The following is a 19,912-nucleotide window of genomic DNA, read 5'->3' as shown; positions in this document are numbered from 1 at the left end:
TTTTTTGTTCAAAAGGCTCTGGTAGGAGGCCAGGAAAAGAGCAACCACATTTTGTTCCTCGCAACACACCATGTATTTAAAATAAGCTGCTCACTATGCAAAGGTGAACTGGAACTAAGTAATTCTCACAAAAAGAGTAGATGTGCAACACCACGGCAAGGAGTGAATTTCAAAGGACATGGAGGAGGCAGGAGTTGCAATCTTCTGCTCCAGCAGCATTGTCAAGAAAAAACAGCAGAAAACCCCAAACACACAGCATTTGTGACCCAAGAATGGGTCTAAATGCCTGTCACAGACTTTAAATAAATACAAAGCAAACAAAAATTGCACTTTTAAGTCACTTCCTTTGCTATGCCAGACTGATTGAGGAGTGGTATAAGAGCCTTAAAATCAGTAAGTTTAGAGCTCTATTTATTAGTTTCCCTGGATTTTGAAATACATATCTTGCTTTTTCCAACATACCTCCAAAATTGTAAGTGCTAATAAAACTCAGCAAAGGCTGAGACTGGTGTCATCACAAAGCTGTGGGCAGAGCTTTGGATCTGAAAATGCACCAGCATCTCTATTAAAATATCTTGTCTCAAAAAATAATAGAATCTCAAAAACACATGTTTTATATTGATTTCTAATTTTTTATTGCAATTTTTTCAATTATCTATCTCTGAGTAATATTCCCCATTTCTCCTGGACTCAGAGGTTTTACACAAGTTATCAGCAAACAATCACATTTTCTGTCCCAGAGTCATCCCAGCTGCAAGAGCTGGGTGCTGGAAATGGGAATGGTGAGCAAAGATGTAGCCATTTGTGAAATTCTAAAAAGCAAAGGCATTTCTCAAGGAGCCCCCACCTGTCACCTGATGCACAGCAGAGCAGATGTCATGCCCTTGAGTAGGGCAGTGTCGCTTTGACAAGAGCAAGACAATGTCTGTGCTGAGTGCCTTTATCACTTGAACTTTTCCTCAAATGCTACAAATGCTTCTGGGAAGTCATTAATGTTCGTATTGGGGGGCACCATGGTAACTTTGAAGATATGAAGTGGCTTTCAAAACACTGCCTGGGTCTACTATGAGGACTGCCTTTGCCTTAGTGCCTCCACTGAGTGGCTGATTCCCAGAAAGAACGTGACTGTTCATTATATTGCAAGTGTAGTCCTTTATTAATCCACACACAAAGGTTATTCTTTCCCAAATTCTCTGATCTCACACTATGTTCCAAGCAGACATTAATTTAGCTAACAGAGGTACAAAAATGCAGCAACAAAAGGTCATCATGACCTTTTTTGATAAGCTGGAATAATGATTAAACTACAGTGCAGAGAATCCCTAAGAAATAGTTATCTGCAGCTTAAAAGTTCAATTAAGGAGAAATAATTCAAGTAGAAAAAAAAATATATCCATATCCATATCTGCTGACGTAAGGTATTAGCAAAGTTATTTGTCTACATATGGATTATTGGAGAAAAATATGCCTAAACTATATAATTAATATATTCTTAGCTATGCTCTTATGTTGTTATGATTAGTGGATTCTCTGAAAAAATTTGTCTAAATACAAGGCTTTGCTGTGGATGCATATTCATTATTAATTATGCCAAATGCATCTGGTTTTCCACACCTGTAGCCTACAGTGCCTTAAGGGGAGGGACCCTTGCCTTCAGAAGGTGCCATGGCTGCTTAGAAATGAAAAACAAATACAACCACCTGCTGACACATTCCCCATAGTGATCCTCTGACAGAGCACAGAATATCAAAGCAAAGAAGTGTCTAAAGTGTCTTGCTCAAGCAGTCCAAACTGGCTTTTTGCTTCTGGGATGCAATGCACAGCACATCCTACCATCAGAGAGGGAACTTTCAGGCTCTCTATTCCACAGCAACGCCACAGATGACTGTGACATTGTCTTGTACTCCAGGCTTGATTGTGGTGATGTGTTTTTCTTATTATATATTCTCTGTTATCTTTGGATGGTTTGCTCCAGTTTTCCCCAAGTTATTGGTTTATTCCAAGTTTCTCCTCCCTCTCCCTACTGTCCATCAGGCCTCTAACCTGCCTATCTAGATGTCAATCTGCCCTAATACCTGCCCTTTGTTCTGGAAAGTTCCCCGTCAGTCCTTAGTGTCCCAACCTCCTGCCTAAACCTCCAACCTCCATGACCCTGCCTCCTACTGTTGTCAATCCACCTGAAGGCTGACCCTGCCTTCAGGTCTAGAAGTTTCCATGTTCCTCGAAGCCCTATTGGTTCCCTCAAGCTGTATCCTCCCCTTGCCTTTCCCCATTGGTTTTAGCTCTGCAAGTCCCTCCTCTAGCTCCTCCCTTGTACCCCCCCTATTGGTTGAAGAATGGTACCCACCCCTTGTACCTCCCCTGCTTAAAAGATTGTGTCCTTTGTCCCTGACCCTCTCTGGGTAATAAACTACCTTGAGAACCACACAAAGGACCCCTCCCTGCTCTGTCCTGATCCTGGATGCTGTGACACCAAGGCCATAGAGAGCAGGAGCAGCCCTGCTCTGCACCGCCACTTGGACCATTCATGGTTTGGGAGTGGCCACTCTTGGCGCTAGCCGGAGTGAGGGGCTGCTGGGGAACTCTCTGCCCGTGTCATTTGATACTCTGCACAGCTTCTCCATCCAAAAATGATTTTTATGGCACTCAGGTCTCAGTACTCACTGTTGTCTATCCTGCTGCAATACTGTTTGCCAGGTGTCCCCTCTATTGTTCTCCTCCATACATTTCATAGCATCACTGCTTCATGGCACAGACACTCACTCATCTTGTGTGGAAAAGGCTCATAAACCTATATAGGCTATAAACTATAGCCTATACGAAATTGATAGCTAAGAGCTGCTTTACATTTGAAAGCAAGTGATAGTAGAGAGCTCTATATAACTAGATTTGACCAAAAATCCAGAGGTCACCTTAAGGAGTGCCTTCTTCTCAATTTTCTGTTTGCTCTGCCTTTTGTTTTTCAAGAGTGTGTGGCTCTCAGCAGTCACAGATTTTGGTAGTATAGCACCTAATACCCTGAAACCAGATTCAGATTGTTCAAATAAAGTATTCTCCCTAAATTATAGGATGTGTGGAAAATGACAGCAATGAGCTGTAGATACCAAAGCAAAGAGCCAGGTGCTGAAAAGGCTATTTTACCTTAAAACATTCTGCCAGCTTTCACAATCAAAGTTCACAGTAGAGCCATGGCCAACACACAGGCAAGACAATCACAGAATGGGTTGGGTTGGAAGGAATCTTAAAGATCATGTAGTTTCAACCCCCCTGCCCTGGGTAGGGACACATATGGGTCCCCAGGAAAGCTTGAAATAGTGTCAGTTCAACATGTCAAACTATGCAGAGGTTCCTATGCATGGGAGTGCTACTAGAAATTAGAGCTGATTAGCAAAATGGGTCTTGATGAGAGGAGAAGAGTTTACACTAGTCACATCTAAATAGCCATAACTTTTCAAAATCGGACTTATTCCACTCATAACGAGTGAGAACCTTAATGGAATTAAATCCATGGGAGTTTCTTGACAGGTTTTGATACAGACATGGGAACTGCAGTAGCACAGTTGGAAAGCGGATGGAGATCAACCTTGGCAATTTGTGATAGCACATTACATTGGGATTCAGACAAGGAGTAAAACATAATGTAATGAAAAAGGCCCGACAAACAAGAAGTAAAACATAATTAAAAAGGCCCTACACGGTCAAGAGTGCCAGAGGCTATAACAAATACAATTAGGAACATAAACAGTAGAACCGCTCAAGATAGCAGTTTGCCAAGGATTTGTGTTAAAGCTTTAAGGTAAGTACTGGGTGGCAAGTTACACTCTGAAATCCAAGTATTTGGCACCTTTCAAAATACATCCCTGAAAGTACCATTCATCTTGAAAGTCAGTCAAATCTTGACAAGTATTTTAAACCACAATTTGATTATATCTGACATTTCTGCTGCAAGTTTCATGAAAGTTAAACATCTGAGCTTAAAACTTTGGTCTGCCATGGTGTTTACTTTCCCAAGCCCATCCTTGCTGCGTGCATTGGCTACACAGACAGCACAGCTGCTGCAAGAGCTGAGGGGCTCTTGCTCACATTGGTGAGACCCTTATTTTGTTTGGGGCAAAATGAGAGAACATTTACAGTGTGCAAGAAGGAATGTTTTCGGGGGGGTGAGCAAGTGGGAGTGTGGGTGAGAGAGGGAGACCTGGGCCCTGAGTCACCCTGTCTGTAATCCCCATCACCAAACACTCATTCAGTTATCAGAAACATTTCAGAGCCCTTGAGATTAATGGCTGGTGCCATGTAAACAGAGCCTTATATTGGGAAGAACGAGTTACCAACAGGCCAGTGTGCAGCAGAAGACCAAGGCAGGGTCCCATCCCTTGCAGTCCCAGCCATTCCAAAACAAACTCCCGAGATGGGCAACAGTCTGAAAGCCATACTTGCTTTTGTGCCCTCTAAGAAGTGCCAGAAGTACCTTCTAGAAGACCTAGAAGAGATGCCAGTGGATAAAATGGTCGATCTGAGTGGCAGGCAGATGAGGCGACTGCCTTTGCACATTTGCTCTTTTAGGGAACTGGTTAAGCTGTACCTGAGCGACAACAACCTGAACCATCTGCCCCCCGAGCTGGAGCAGCTGCAAAACCTGCAGATCTTGGCACTGGACTTCAACAACTTCAAAGCACTGCCCCTAGTTGTGTGCACACTGAAGCAGCTGTGCATCCTCTACCTGGGCAACAACAAGCTCTGCAGCCTGCCCCTCGAGCTCCGACTCCTGCAGAACCTCAAGACCCTCTGGATCGAGTCCAATTGCCTGCAGTACCTGCCCGAAGTGGTGTGTGAGCTCAGCCTGCTCAAGACGCTGCATGCCGGCTCCAACGCGCTGCGCACCCTCCCTCCCCAGCTGCAGTGCCTGCAGGAGCTGCGCACCATCTGGCTGTCAGGGAACCTGCTGTCCGAGTTCCCTCCCGTGCTCCTGGACATGCCCTTCCTGGAGGTGATCGACGTGGATCGCAATTCCATCCAGTTCTTCCCCAGCCTTGCTCACCTCCCTGGCCTGAAGCTGGTGATCTACGACCACAACCCCTGCAGGAATGCACCCAAAGTGGCCAAAGGGGTGCGCAGGGTGGGCAGATGGTCGGAGGAGACCCCTGAGCCCCGCAAGCGCTCGGGGGCGGTGGTAGAAATCATGCTCGACGAGAAGCCACTGCTGCCTCCTGCCGCCAAGACCGAGCCAGAAGCCGAGCCCTGCTGACTCAACTGCCCCTTTTGGCCAAGGTGGCAGCGCATTCCCACCACTGCCCAACCTCTCCCTCTCCCTTGCTTGCTGGTGGTCCGGGGAGCACCACACCATCTGGCAATCAGGAGTATGTGCATCAGCCTGGAGATAATGCGACAGCAAAACTCTTGCAGACAGCCATCTTTGTGCAGCACCCTGCACTCTCCTTCAGACGTCTTCCTTCTCCCGCTCTTCCCATGCTGGGACCATGCACAGTGGACAACAGAGATGAAAACTCAGTTTATATGTTTGCCATGGGGGGATTACATGGAGAACATAAGGACTTGCTGCTCCTCACCTGTGGGCTCACTCTTCTCCCTTCCACCTTGCTCAGGTGTCCCAGCTCAGCTGGAAGCCACTGTTCAAGGTGACCACTGAGACCCACAGCTCTAAAGCAACCCACACCATTGGTCTCAAATTACACATCCTAAACGCAGCAACACCTTCAAGGTTTCCCTGTCTGTTAAGTGGAAGTAGTAGCAGAGTCCCAGCGGCACTATCAAGGAAACAGCACATTTGTACAGGGGGCTCGCCTCCTTCTTCCTGCAAAATTTGTGACAATTGTTTTGTTACTGCCAAGCAGCATTCAAACGATGGTGAGGAAATCTGTAGGCTTTGCGGCTGGGTTTTGTTACTGACAACTCTAAGGGCAGCTGTACAGGACAAGTTTTCATGCAGAAGCAAAGAAGAAAATCAAAGCCTGACTAAAAAGGAAAAACACAAGAGCTGCAAAGGTAAACTTGCATGAATAAATTCCAGGGCTGTGAGCTGTCACCATAGGCTTGCACATAATCTGAATGAGGCAAACTTTACTCAGCTGATTTCCGCTGGGTATTTCTCAAGCTTCCAACTTGGACCAGTTCAGATCCCCTTAAAAATGCACCTTTTTTTAAGCTTTGCTTTGAGTAACAGAAATCTGGTTGAAAGTGATATTTTAGACTCCATAGCGTGGATTTATTAGGTGACACCTTTTTTAATAAGGGCGGAGAGCCCTTGGCGGCACACTTTTTGAGAGGAACTGTCTCACCAGCGCAGCCTGCAGAACTGGCAGTTGACTTCCCAGAAAAGGTTTGATTCCATGCCAGTTCTTGACTGCTTAATGTCATCTACATGCTTGAAAAATTATCTGGAAATATACACTCTGCTAGCACTTATTGTCTTGTTAAATGAAGTACAAATTTGCATCTGGTTGGCATCCATAGTGTGCTACTAGTCAATTTAAATAAAACTATACTAGCACCATGCAAAGTTAAAAAAAAAAATCTTTCTTTGGAATTAGCAGCAAATTCTTTGTTATCTAGTCTTGTTCCAACAACTTCTTCCTACAAAAAGGAAAGCAGGACACAAAATTTTTTTCATGGTCAATGTTTTATATCCCACAGAACTGAGCTGGTCCTGTATTTATCTGAGGGGATGGGGAAGAGCGTGTTTTCACTGGCTTATCAAAGCTTGTATTTCACTCAGCCCTCTCCACACAGTACTGTCACTTCTGGAGAGCCGAAGAGTCTCTGTCAAGAGTTAAGGGGAGGGTTCTGTAAGCCGATTCCCTTCATTTTAAGAAATCTAAGGGAGAAAACTCTTCACACACATACTTGGTATTTCAGCCTAATCCTTCTGCTTTGGCAGACTTGCCCTGGTGTGTGCCAGGTGCTGTACTACACTTGCAAAGGCTAGAAAGGTCACAAGGCCCAGCAGGCACCATTCTGCGCCCCCACACAGACAGGGCCCCTGCTTGTCTGTGCTTACAGATCTGCATGCTGACTGCTGCAGGCATCACAGGCTTCCCTCCAACCTAGGCACAAAGAAACCAGCCCAGTCACCAAACATGTCGCCTTTGCAGCAACTGCTGGGATAGGGAAGTGAATATAAAGACAGGATACAACAGACATGAAAGGGGCGGGACAGAGAGGGCAGGAAGTGAATGTTATGGAGCCTGGCATATTTTTAGCTAAGTGTCCTCAACTGTAAGTGTTTGTAAAGTCAGTCCAGTACTTTATAGATCAACACTCCGACTGTTTGGTCGAGAATGTTGCCCTCTCTCAAACTGCATGTTCCTCTCAACTACCCTCAGCAGAATGTAAAATTTGTGCTATAAAAAGCTGTAAGATTACTTAGTTGTCATTCTGGGCATTGATTGAGGTTCCTCTTCCACCCTCTCACTTTCATCATAAAAAAAAAAGTAATACTCCGATATCACTAGAAAAATACATCATCTAACTTAAAAACCTATTTCTAGGACCCCAACTCAAAACCTATGCAGCCAGGACTGGAGTAAGCCACTTATACTAATACAGCAGATCAACATGAACCAGCAAGCCATGGGGGCTCAGTCACTCCCAAGGATGCACACCACAGCTGTCCTAATGGATCTGCCCTTCTTGGTTCTACAGAAAGAAATACAACTTTGGGGAATCTGAATCATTGATTTATTTTTATTTCTGTGTATTTTAAGTGGAACCTGGATGGAACAGAAGGGATAGGGTTGTGTAAAACCCCTGGTTTATACACCTCTGAAAGTGAATGCTTCCCCACAACACATACAAGCTCCAGTAAGTAAAAACCAACTGAAGACAGCGTCATTGACGGTTATCTGTTTGTCTCAAGCTTCTGTTCCATAACCTCACAAAAACTAGACCATTAAAAAAATTACTAGGTGAGATCTGGTCCACACATCCTCAAGTACTGAAGAAAACTTAACAGGGGCGATGGTCTGGTACACGTTTTCTGGGGAGAAAAAGAAAAATCAGAAAATTCTCACCATGCTGATGTCCACCAGCCCCTCTCCCACCCTTATTTTTAATCTTTAGTTAGTATTTTGTGTTCAGTTACAGCTTTATCTCACAACATAAAAATCAGTACAACCTCAAAGCTAACACATCACCCATGACCATGCTTAAAAAAAAATCTTAGTGATTCAAAAAGCAGTGAAAGCTGCCTGGTAGTAGGCACCCAGGGGATAATCTGCCTATCAGCAGCAATTCTTCTCAAACCTTTTAACAAACACATTCTTGTTTCAGTTGCAGATTTTATCTTAGAAGCAGCCAGACATTCCCCCACATTTCTTGCCAGAAGAAAAAACAAGCAGGATCCCTTACACTTTGGTCAGCCACTTGTTCAGATGTTTAGTGGTGACCTAAGATTAACTAGGCATTACTCAGGCACAACAATTTAAGATTGTGCTGATGGCTCTAAAGGCCTGATGATATTGCAAACGGAATAAAATCATCTAATATGAACATCAGCATGTCACATGTGAGGTTCCCTTTCAAGTAAAGCATTTTTAGAACAAGACTTTTCTGCAGCCTTAATCTTCCACAGAAGGAGGGTTACTCTGCAGCACTGTAACTGACCATGCAGACACTCTGATCATACCTCGGTGCTGCTTTAATGATGTCATCTACACGAAGAATCATTTCTGCTGCTTCAGCTGCGCTCAGCAGAACTTGTCTTTTGACCTGGAAACTTTCTGTTACTCCCAAAAGTGACATGTCCCCAATGACACCCTCTTTCATATCTGGAAGAAGAAAAAACATTAAGAGATGGTTTTTTGGTTTTGTTTAACTCAGCATTTTTTTAAGGAAATTACAAGAAGATGAGAGCAGAGTAACTTATCTGCTCAAATGAACTATACTGGTAGTTCGGGAAGTTTTAAACGAAGTCTTCTAACTCGAGACTCCTGATTTAAGCCTAATGTTGCAATTACATACGAACAATGAATGAAAAAAACTATCTACTTGGAGACAAGATGCCAGCAGTACTCTCAACACATGGTGCTTAGGTATGTTAACTTCAGAGATCTTCTCCACAACTCTGTAGTTGTTGTTCGGTTGTTTTTTTTTTGCCGGGGAGCTGTGGGGGAGAAGGGGCAAAGGGATGGGTGAAGGAGAAGGATGTTTGGTTCTTCTGGGTTTTTATCTCGTTGCAGTTTTAAAACAACGTTTTTCTTTTTAAGCTTCCTATAACGAGACTCAGTGTAAGGAAAGTGGTTTTTAGAGGTGGAAACCATCCACTTAAAAAACAAAGGTTTTCACTCTACTGTCAAAAGCCTGGTAGAACAGAAAGAAATGTAGTGCTGTACACCCAAGTCCTGTGCAAAGTAAAGAAATCAACATACTCAGCTCTCCCTGCTGAATATATGTCACAATATATGTGACATACGTGACCAACTTTAATGAGCCTAATGGACCTGCCAAACAGCAATTCAAACACAGAAGTAAAGCTGATCCCCTTACCCAGTCCATAAGTAGTCTTCCCTTCACTATGAGCAGCTCTGAGCTGAGCAACCAAATCAGCACTGTCATAGCCAGCATTATCAGCTATTATTGTTGGGATCTAAGGGGATAAACACAGGTTGTTTTTTATTAACACAGGGACTGATTGTTAGTAAACATTAAATGTTCTTGGATGGTATTAGTTTACAACTGAATTTCAAGAATTCTTGCTTCAGAAACATGGCAGATGATCTGTTACTGTGATAAAGGAAAAGTAAAAAACCCAAACTAGCTTTCTAAGAATTTCAAGACTCTGTTGAAAGAAAGTACCTAAGAGGGCAGAAGCATGTTAGAAGATTTGTCAGTTCATTTTACATGGAGAGAAGAAAAAAAAAGAATCTTGTCTTTTACCATTTCAGACTACAAGTGGAGAAATGTTTTCATTTAAAAAGCACCAGCCTGCTGGTAAGCCTTAACTACCTGATCATTCTGTTCTGTTTCTGTGACAGCAGTGCAAACTTGCATGTGCTGACTGCAGAGGTAATGCCAAGTGTTACTAAGCTCTTGAATTACATTTTCCTTGGAGAAAGGTTTTCCCTAATTTAAACTGCAGAAAGTCAATTTTTTTCTCAAACAGACACCCTGTTAGCACAACTCTACTAATATTTCTTGTAACACTAAGATGCACACTTCCTACTAAGATGCATTCTCCAATGCAAGACTAGAAATTTGCAGACAGTACTAGAGTATGAATACACCCAAACAGCACTAGAGCACCAATGGAACAGAAGGATTGCCCTTTTCTAAATTTCTGCAGCACTTTCAATAAGCAGGTAAAATGAATAAAAACCAGTTAGAGGAGGGCTAGCGTATCAACAGTCACAGTTTTGTAACATGCAGAATTATTAAAACACCAGTACTTTTTTCCTAAGACAAAAAAAAAAAATTTCCCCCTTTGTTTATCCAAGATGTGCTGCTAAACTTCACTTTTTTACTTTGGACAACCAAAATTTTTAAAGTGAAGCAAATATCTGATATCACAAGTTAGTGAACTTCATGAAACTTTCTCTCTTAATCCAGCAATCTGAGTAAATAAACCTACCATTCGTAAAGCCTTAGCAAAGGACTCCATTGCAACAGACTCTTTGCCAGGTGTTCTGACAGCAAGTTCTGCAACAGCATTAGCCATCAGCATCTCTGAACAACCTGTTCATTGAAGGCACACAGATGTTACATATCTGACATTCAGCAATACAAAATGTGTGACATGTATGAAGAATCTGATATTCACCTCCACCATACACAGTTCTTGTGTCCTTCACTGTCTGGGCCAGGACACAGAGAGCATCATGCAAAGACCTCTCTGCTTCATCTAGGATCTGCTGTGTGGCTCCACGCAAAACTATGGTGCAAGCTTCACCTAGAAAGCACAAATGTAAAAGGATTAAAAAGAGAAACCAGGACACAAAAATGGGCTATCACGAAGTGTTTACAATGGTTTTGTTATCACTGCAGTCAAGCTTTGTATTACTGAATTTTGGGAGCAAAAGAAAGCATGATGACATTTCAAAGATAGAATAAAATTATGAAGACAGTGCTATTGCTTTGGTTCCACATCACCTTATTTATTTACGAGACAATTAATATTGCCTCAAAATTCCTTGAAAAATTAGAGATTGGCATTTACTAGAACAAGCTCTCAAGGTCTTTAAGTATGTCATATTGCTGCTTTTCTTGTAAATTGAATTTCCCAAAGAAGAAAACTTGGTTCCTATCCTTAAAAATGATTATATGTTCATTTACACAACATGAAACATCCAGAGTTTCAACTATGAAACTGTGCAGGGATTTTTACTGAAAAGCAAGGCTTTAACAAGAACAGTTACATAAATCATTACAGAATTCCTATGCCTCACTGGAAACTCAACAGAATTAGCAGAAGGTTAACACAAATGTTACAATACACCATTAGTGACAAAACACTTACCCATTGCTACTCCAGAGAAATGAATGAGTTTATCTTCTCCAATCATGACTTCTTCAATAAGCTTGCAGCTTCCTAGTTTTACTAGCTCAGGGTGGTCAAAGGTGGATGCAATTTCACCCCCTAAAAGTGTAAGATCATAAAGAAATCAGAGCTCACAATTGAAAGCATCGTTTCAGCCAAGGTCTAAACAAAGCAGGGGGGTTTTGTGTGTGGGAAAAAAAAGTCTTCGTAATTGCCCCAAAATAAATCTAAATTAACAATACTGATAAGCTAAGACTTTCTGATGTCAGCATATGGCACCAGAAACCTTTAACCAATGCTGATAAATCCTTAAAACACCCATGTTTTGTTTCACATCACAAGGAACAAAATGCTTGTGAGTTGTGTCTGATAACAGAATAAACGTTCATTTTTGCTAACATTAAAATGTCAGTATGTTTCAAGTTTTTATAATACTTACTGATAAAGTATTTATAAAATACTAAATTAAGTCTCCTATGTTTTAAACTTGAGCTTGTGAAGAACTCATTTTGCCTGCCTGATGATGGCTGAGAACCAGTGGCCACCACTCTCCTGCTTTGGAAGTCTCATTCCATTCTGTAGCTGCAATACTGTGCATGATCTGTAAACTGCCACATCATAAACAAAACAAGCATTACAAAGAACAAAATGTCATCTTGTTCTAGTTCTTTCCTCTTCTATTAGAAAGCTCTTTACATGTATGCATTCCCAGTGCGTGCTTAATTATCCCACAGTAGCTTGCAGCACTGTGAAGTTGTAGCACTATAAGAAAAACCAAAACTTCTAGCAGAGAGTTTGTGTATATTAAAAACTTGTCCTTTTTTCAGCTAAACTATTCAACTATTCAGTGTGGTCTGATAAGGCCTGTTTGCTCTGCGTAGAAAATCTGCTTTGAATTTGTTCCAGAGTGTAAGCAATGTTCCTCTCAATCAAGCATTTGCCTGTGTCAGTGTGCCTACTGACAGTCACACACAATTGCTATTTCAGTTTTGCTGAGATAGAAAAAGACACTGCCTTGTTTTTCTCCTGCAAAGCAAATTCATCTTCCTGATCACTTTCAAAATCAACTATGACGTCCCAGTTAGCTATCTCTAATTGCAGCAATGAGAATTATCTGTAGCTTTCCAGAGGTTTCATTTTCTTTAGTTACTAGAATCACATTTATGCTCACCACTACTCAAAATATCCAGGCTGTTCATGTCATTTGAGGTCCACCTCAAGTCAACAACTCAGGCCCACATTTTTAACAAGGGATGAGTCTTTAGGTCTTCTCTATCATCACAGTCAAATAACAGCCATTTAGATCCAAATGCTATTATCATAGAATCAAGAACTGTTAGTATTAACTTCTGGAATTAGTCTTTCTGTTGCTAAGTTTCATCTTTTCCTTAGAAAATAAACATTTCAAAATCTTAGCAAGCAGGAACTTAACTGAAAATATTTTTAAAATATGAAAGAAAATTAGAAACTGGCACTAACTTGCTAAATTATATCCCATGTTTTGCATTATGATCCTTCATTCACAAATGCTGGAGAAAAGAAGTATGTTTAAGTAAGTTTAATGTTTACTAATGATCAAACAAATAATGTTTAATTATTAATTAATGCCCTTCCAAGTTTCATACAAGAAGATACTCTACACACCTGTGACAAGAGCCAGACGTTCTACACCAGCAAAGTCTGCATGTTCAATAGCCATGACACCAGCAGCTCCAAAGAGATGTTCAGGGTAGTTGTAGATCAGCTGTCTAAAATTAAAACACATCTCACCATCACACACAGAACAAACATTTGAAAATAACAGAGTAACAAAACCCACCAGATTCTCAGTAGCATGGACAAAAGACAGATTCCTGAGAGCTACTAAAGCAGTCAATGTATGAGGCACCTGCCACACATGCAATGTTACACAGCACAGAAGCAAATGCAATAAAACCATGTAAAAGGAAAACATGCAAAACTAAGGAAAAAAAAATCCAACTAGGATGCTTTCTCTGAGGAAACACTATCACACTAAGCTCAGGCAGTCATATGCTTTAAGGTCTAAGTCCTTTGATCCTAAGTATCTGCTGGGCATTTTAGTGCGTGTTCTAGCAGAGTGAACTAGAACATGGGAAGTAACACACCTCTCTCCTTTTCCCAAGAAATACACACCTGTTAATAAAGCAATTTATTCCATGTTTAAGAATACGATCCACTTTCTCCTTCATTTTTTCTTTTTCTGCCTGTTCTATTTCTGCCACTTTTGCTGTGGAGTCCACTCTAACACGAGAGCCAAAAATCTAAATCAAAGAAAAGAGAGGTCAGTCTCAAAATTCCATTTACAAAACACAGTTTCTCAACAGTAGTTCTATCACATACCTTAATCTTGTCTGTATCCATACCAGTATTTGCAATAAGAATCTTTGCATTTTCAATTCTTTTTGGCTGATTTACACCAATCTTCTTATCAAGTAAAAAGCCTGTAGCAACAGAAAGGTCTCGTAAAACTTCAAATTAAAAAATGAGAACGATTACTAGTTATTACAAAATCCCCCATCTTTAGTATTCAATTTAATAGTAACACAACAGTGTTTCCTATAAATTTCCTAAATTTACATAGATATGTAACCTTTAGCAGCTTTATTTCTCAAATGCATACACAGTCAACACTCAAAGACTTACCTTCATCTAAGTAGGAATCAGCCAAACTTCCACCAAGTTTCTTAATGACATGGATAGCTTCCAAATTACCAGAACCTTTCAACCTAAGAACAGCTTCTACAGCTAGCTTGACAAAGTGATCCTTATGGTGAGTAAGTAATTTTGATGAAAGAGTTGTTCCCGCAATGTTCATCAAGTCCTCACGGAACTTCACTTCATCATTACTGAAACAAAGACAGTTCAATTAAAGTGGAAAGTCTGAAAGCCTTAACAACCAGTAGGCTACCATGAGTCTTTGCCCTCTTCTCCTAGCCTCTGACTATATGTACCATATTTTCTTTTGAGGAATGCTGCACAGAATCCCTCCACTGTCCCAGAATACAACCTTCTATTTCAAATACAAAAGACTGTAAGCAGAGTGTAAGAAAATTTTGTTACAAAAATTTTTGTTAGAAAAATTTTTGCATTCAGCTTTAGAAAGTTAGAAAAATTTTTGCATTCAGCTTTAGAAAGTTTGTGCTCACAAAGTGCTAGGCATGGGAAATAGTTATATTTAAAATGTGAGGACAAAATCTGAACAGTTCAGATATTTGTTCCAGGGAGTAAATTACAGTTTATATTTCATTTCTGCACATAAGTAATTCTGAATATCATAAAGCTTCTATAACTCATTTGAAAAAAACCAGTATTTTTTCCTCAACTGTTACAATTCATGAACTCAGCCTTCACACTGCTTTAATAAGAGTGAAGAATTTACCAATGGACTGTAATTTGCATTGATGTTTTGATCTTCAGTAGTTTTTTATGAAGAGTTACAGCAAATGGACATTACTAACCCATGATCCACAGCCGCTTTCAAAAGTGCCTCTCTTGAAGCCTTTGTGGCTGCTCTCCAGCCTGCAATGATGGTCTGAGGATGAATCTTCCTCGCAATCAGTAATTCTGCCTCCTATTTAAATGAAATCAGTAATTATTTCCCCCCCAAAACAATACAGTGACACTAACTAGAAAAGACATGTTCATTTATGGATGCAATTTAAAGTGTAGTTGAAAAAAGCTTTCTTCATTTTTTTCTGAGGAACTTGGCAAACTGATAGATCATTCCTTAAGATGTTTTTGATTACAGTTCCTGAACCTGAGATGATCAGACTTTCTGACACAGCTCTGCAAGGAAGAATTACTCATTTCTCGAATCTCTTTCATAGTAATTTCAGGTTCAGAGTTTGACAGTGTACATTTTTCCATAAGCATAAAATCCAGACTGAGCTTAAAGGAACAGTATGAATTCAGGTCTAGAGCAAAGACCAGAATTTCGCAGGATTCTTTTCCTATGGAAACGGATTTCAGAGGACTGAGCCTCACAACTAAGCATACTGCTGCATGCTGCTCAACGCAATAGCCAGGAAATGAACTTTAAGAGTCAACTTAAAACACCTGAGAGTTTATAATAAATAACATAAGGAATAATAGTCTAAAATAATACCCAAAAGATGATGATGCAATACCTAAGGGTTTTTTTTTCCCCTATCAAGTTCAACAGCAACAGAGCAAGATATTCCTTTCTATGCTTTCAGAGCCGTTTCACAAACATAGGATAACACACCTCCTGCTGGTGGTATCACAGAAGTACATTGACAAACATCTGAAAGAAAGGTAATACATCACCCTCAGTAACTCAGCTGCCAGCACTGTGACAGATGTAGTCCCATCGCCAACCTCGTCATCTTGAACCTTCGACATATCTGAAGGAGGAAAACACAGTATTAATACTATTTTTCCCATGCATTAACTTGGACAAGTAAAACAGATCTTACTCTTTGTGTAAAGAGGGAACACTAAAAAAACCCCAGAAAAGCAAGAGATGCAAATGAAATTCAGCATCCTTCAAATTCCTGCTCATTACTTGCAACCTGGACACCAGCTGCAGCCTGGTGATGGTCAAGATGCTCTCCTCTGTTCCCCATCCAAAAGATCTTGATCAAAAGGAAGTACAGCTGGATAGAAGCTCTAAGGTATGGATACAGGATCAGAGACTATAATAACCAGGCCTGCTGCATGAACTGCTGATAAACTGGGACACAGCAAACACAAAATCATTAGTAAAGCCCACACTCAATAGCTCAGGCTCCTGCTTGTCACCATTGGTGGACCACTGGCACAGTAAAACAGTAGTTCACAATGGTCAACTCTATACAGAAGTACAGTGCTCCCTGAGTGACAGAGATTTCAATCTGGGAAAAACAGAACTTCTGTTGCTGCACGGATTTCTGTTCCAAAACTTTCTCACTGCAAAAAGAGGGGCACACAGCTCTCTTTTGTCCCTTCTGACCCCTGGGACAAAGCAGGGTTGAGGGAAAAGTAAAAAAATTAGTTTTGAAGAGCAGCATACACCACCATTTTACTTTTGCAGAATGCCACAACTCTTGCAATACCCTGCCCCTTCTTACTTAAGGATTTCTGCTCCCTCTCCCTTCAATTTTTTCCAGTATTTCAAGAACACTTTTCTAATAACAAAGAAAAACTCTGTAATAGAGTTATAAATTAAGACATATTGAGCCTTTAATAACTCACCAACCAAGACCTTGGCAGCTGGATTGTCAACTCCAATAGCTTTCAGGATGGTTGCACCATCATTGGTAACTGTCACAGAGCTGTCTCTCCCGGTACTTAGAAGAATCTTGTCCTACAAGATGTGAGAATTAGAACACTGCTTGAAAACACACTGTAACTATTAAAGCTAAATTAACAGGTATGACTGCTGAGAGCCTGCAGCTGTCTTACCATGCCTTTAGGCCCCAGGGTGCTCTTGACTAGGTCACCAATGGCAATGGCACCGACAAAGGATGACTGAAATGAAAATAAATAGACCGCAGGGAACAATTTATTTCTAGTGTAATACAAGAATTACACACTATCAAATAGCTTTCCACATTTAAACCAGCCCTTCCATCCCAGAAACTGTAAATCTGTCTCAAAGCCAGACGAAATACCACCCAATAAGCACCAATCTTCTGAGCTCCAGTAGAGGTACTTTGGTTTGGACAATGAAAAGGTTCTCTAATTTTCAGTATAAACAACACTCCTCCCTTCTGTTTGCAGCCATGCAACAAGAAAAGCCAGCAGTTACATATCATGATACATAAAAGTATTTTTAGTAGTAGAAAAGACAAATTTTAATTACCTCAAGTACTACCAATTTCTTAGAGAATTAAACTTACCAACCGAGCTGTTTCTGCCTTCTCTTCATCTGCACCTGCCTTAAAAATGTTCACAGGAGCAAGGGAAATGGATGCCTAGAAGAGTTAATATAAGAATATTGTCCTAGCTTCAATAAAACCATGTGTTTTCAAAGCAAACCCCTGACACTAACAACTTAAACGATGTTTGTATTAATAAAACTACTTCCGTATCCCATTTTGCTGTGGTCATAGGTATATTTAGGACACAGTTAAGGTTCTTAAAAATCTGTCTTGCAATCTCACAGTCTTGTGAAGGGATGACAAGGCCGAGTGCAGCTGCTCGCACACTGCAGTGCACACAAGGCCCCTGCCAGCAGATCCCTATTGGGCTGGGCGTGCGCGGCTGCTCTGCCCCACCAGCCGGCCCTTCCACACAGCCCGAGGGCAGGCACAGCCAGATAGAACCAAAACGAGTCTATTTACTGACCACTATTTACTGAGACTTTACATTTTGATACCTGAGCCGAACTTGTCTTTTTTTTTTTTTTTTTTTTTTTTTTTTAATATCAATGCAGATTTATCCTAGCAGAAACCACCAGTATCATGCTTTAAGGATATTCAACATCCGCAGAGCACCCCAGGCCTTACAGGAACAAGGCTCCAATACCCAAGCACACCTATCAGGGCTCGGAGTCGGGGGGGTCACCGCGCGTGGGCCCCGCCCCGGCTCCAGAACCTTCGGGGCCACCCGCGCGCGGGGTCGCGAGCGCCGCCCCCACCCCTGGGCACAGCGCGGGGAGAGGAAGGGCGCGGCCCGCAGGCCTCCCGCGCCCGCCCGCCCGCGTGGAGCGCAGCCCCGCCCGGCCTCGCCGCACCCCTGGCCCGGCCCGGCCCTGCCCTGCCCTGGGCCAAGCCGCCGTCGCCGCCACCGGCCCGCCGCTCACCATGGTGCCGGTGCCGCCGGGCCCCGCCGTGCGCCCCCTCCTTCAGCAGAGAACCAGCGCCGCGCCGCAGCCCCCACGAGCTCCTCCGGAAGTGGCGTCACTGTGGCCGCCGCTTCCGGCGGCGCGCGGCGCTCTGGGAGCCGCAGTCCGGCCCCGCGCCCAGAGCGTCCGAGCATCTCGGGGCTGGGACGGGTTCTGTGGAGTGGGGAGCTGTTGGGAAGAAGTTCCTGACATTGGGTGGAGAGGTACTGGAACAGGTTGCCCAGAGAAAGCGTGCGTGTCCCATCCCTGGCGGTGTTTAAGGCCAGTTTGGATGGGCTCTGAGCATCCTGGTCGAGTGGAAGGTGTCCCTGCCCATGGCAGAGGGAGGGGAGCGAGATGATTGTTAAGGTCCCTTCCGACTCAAACTGTTTTGTGATTCTGCGGTGCTGTGATATTCCTGGAGGTCATTTCTCAGACAGGTCAAAAGCATTTTTAGTTATTGCTTGTGGCCTCCAATGTGCTTGACAGCCCATCCCAGATGGCTGCTCTTAGACCACGTCTCCAGTTAAAAGCAGTCAGCATAGATGCCCAGCGCATTCCCCCTCAATACACTGTGCAATTCAATACAAAAACCTGGTAACTAGGCCCCTGGCAGCTTTGCCAGTGTGAGAGAACACTTAAACCTTGCTTTGTCACTGCTTTCCCTCTACACAAAAAGCCCCTTACCTGGTCATATAAAAAGAAAAAAAAAAAAAGACCGAAATCAACCTGTAATATTTTGTATGCCTCATCCTCCAGAACTAATTCCAGTGGTATCCCTCTTCTTGCTGCTAGCTACTAAACTCTTGGGATATATGGAAAGTTGTTTGGTCTAGGTTCAAACTGGCCAGAGACAGAAATCCATCCCAATTAAGACAGAAAAAAAACAAAAAACAAACAAACAAAAAACCTAAAACCGCCAACTCTCACCTGTATTGCTAATTCTGTTGATACCTAGTTAATATTAGATCTTGAGTACGTTATTTGTCCTGTTTTCTTCACTTTAGATACACTTCCCTCCATAACCCTGTCCTGAAAACTAGCCTACTAATTTAATTTAAATATCTTTAATTTTCCTCATAGTTATGCAGAAAACTATTTAAGTTTTGGCTAGGGCAAATAATACAACTAAAACAATGTAAACAGCTTCTCTCGGAATCATAGCATTCATAAAGATTTGCAGTGAAGTAATAATTCATTTAATTTTACACTTGCTGCTACTGTGATGAGTTGGGAGAAAAAAAGATTTTTAAGTGCCTCAGACTTATCCAAGTTATAGGCTTTGAAAGATCCAGTGATCACAGAAAAACTACAGCAAATTAGCAAATTAGGTTTAAGGGGCTTTTGGCCATTGCTAAGCTATGATTAACAATGTGTAAAAGCAGTGACACCAGAATAGGAAGAACACGGCAGCAGGGCTGGTTCTGGGCTCCTGCCTCTCTCAGCTTGCAGTGCCCTCACCTCTGCTGTGCCAAGGGCAATTTTTCAAGTTGCACTGTAAGTGAAGAAAAAATTGCCTCATTTTTAAAATCTCACTTAAAACAAAACAAAACAAAACAAAACAAAACACAACCAACCAACACCTCTCAATCTATGTGCCTGACAAAGATGTGACAGAAAACCAGCAGAAATGAAAC

At 42.0% G+C, this 19,912-nt stretch overlaps 2 protein-coding genes across 2 annotated transcripts; one reads left to right on the top strand and one right to left on the bottom strand.

Annotated features, from left to right (window-relative positions):
• Window positions 1–4,363: 4,363 nt before the first annotated feature.
• LRRC10 (leucine rich repeat containing 10) lies at window positions 4,364–5,315 on the top strand. The gene has a single exon (XM_066319164.1). The coding sequence runs from the start codon at window positions 4,409–4,411 to the stop codon at window positions 5,243–5,245; it is 837 nt and encodes a 278-aa protein (XP_066175261.1). The 5' UTR covers window positions 4,364–4,408; the 3' UTR covers window positions 5,246–5,315.
• Window positions 5,316–7,689: 2,374 nt separating this feature from the next.
• Window positions 7,690–18,361, bottom strand: CCT2 (chaperonin containing TCP1 subunit 2). The gene is made up of 16 exons (XM_066319150.1): window positions 18,255–18,361; window positions 17,350–17,424; window positions 16,913–16,978; window positions 16,703–16,814; window positions 15,797–15,873; window positions 14,968–15,080; window positions 14,153–14,355; window positions 13,850–13,950; window positions 13,643–13,770; window positions 13,133–13,236; window positions 11,468–11,587; window positions 10,772–10,900; window positions 10,583–10,686; window positions 9,502–9,601; window positions 8,642–8,783; window positions 7,690–7,993 (listed from the first exon to the last, which is right to left on the bottom strand). The coding sequence occupies exons 1-16, from the start codon at window positions 18,255–18,257 to the stop codon at window positions 7,963–7,965; spliced, it is 1,608 nt and encodes a 535-aa protein (XP_066175247.1). The 5' UTR covers window positions 18,258–18,361; the 3' UTR covers window positions 7,690–7,962.
• Window positions 18,362–19,912: the final 1,551 nt, after the last annotated feature.

This window comes from Sylvia atricapilla, chromosome 5 (genome assembly GCF_009819655.1).
Source record: "Sylvia atricapilla isolate bSylAtr1 chromosome 5, bSylAtr1.pri, whole genome shotgun sequence".
Lineage (NCBI taxonomy): Eukaryota > Metazoa > Chordata > Aves > Passeriformes > Sylviidae > Sylvia > Sylvia atricapilla.
The sequence above is the reverse complement of the archived record's forward strand: the minus strand, read 5'-3'. Positions and strand labels throughout refer to the sequence as shown.

Excerpts from the sequence above, each read along its gene's own strand:
- LRRC10 (XM_066319164.1), top strand. The coding sequence starts at position 4,409 with ATGGGCAACAGTCTGAAAGCCATACTTGCTTTTGTGCCCTCTAAGAAG.
- CCT2 (XM_066319150.1), bottom strand. Across the intron at positions 16,979-17,349 it reads AGGCAGAAACAGCTCGGTTG|TCATCCTTTGTCGGTGCCAT; the intron begins GTAAGTTTAATT and ends TTTTCATTTCAG. Across the intron at positions 13,237-13,642 it reads ATAAATTGCTTTATTAACAG|ACAGCTGATCTACAACTACC; the intron begins GTGTGTATTTCT and ends TTTTAATTTTAG.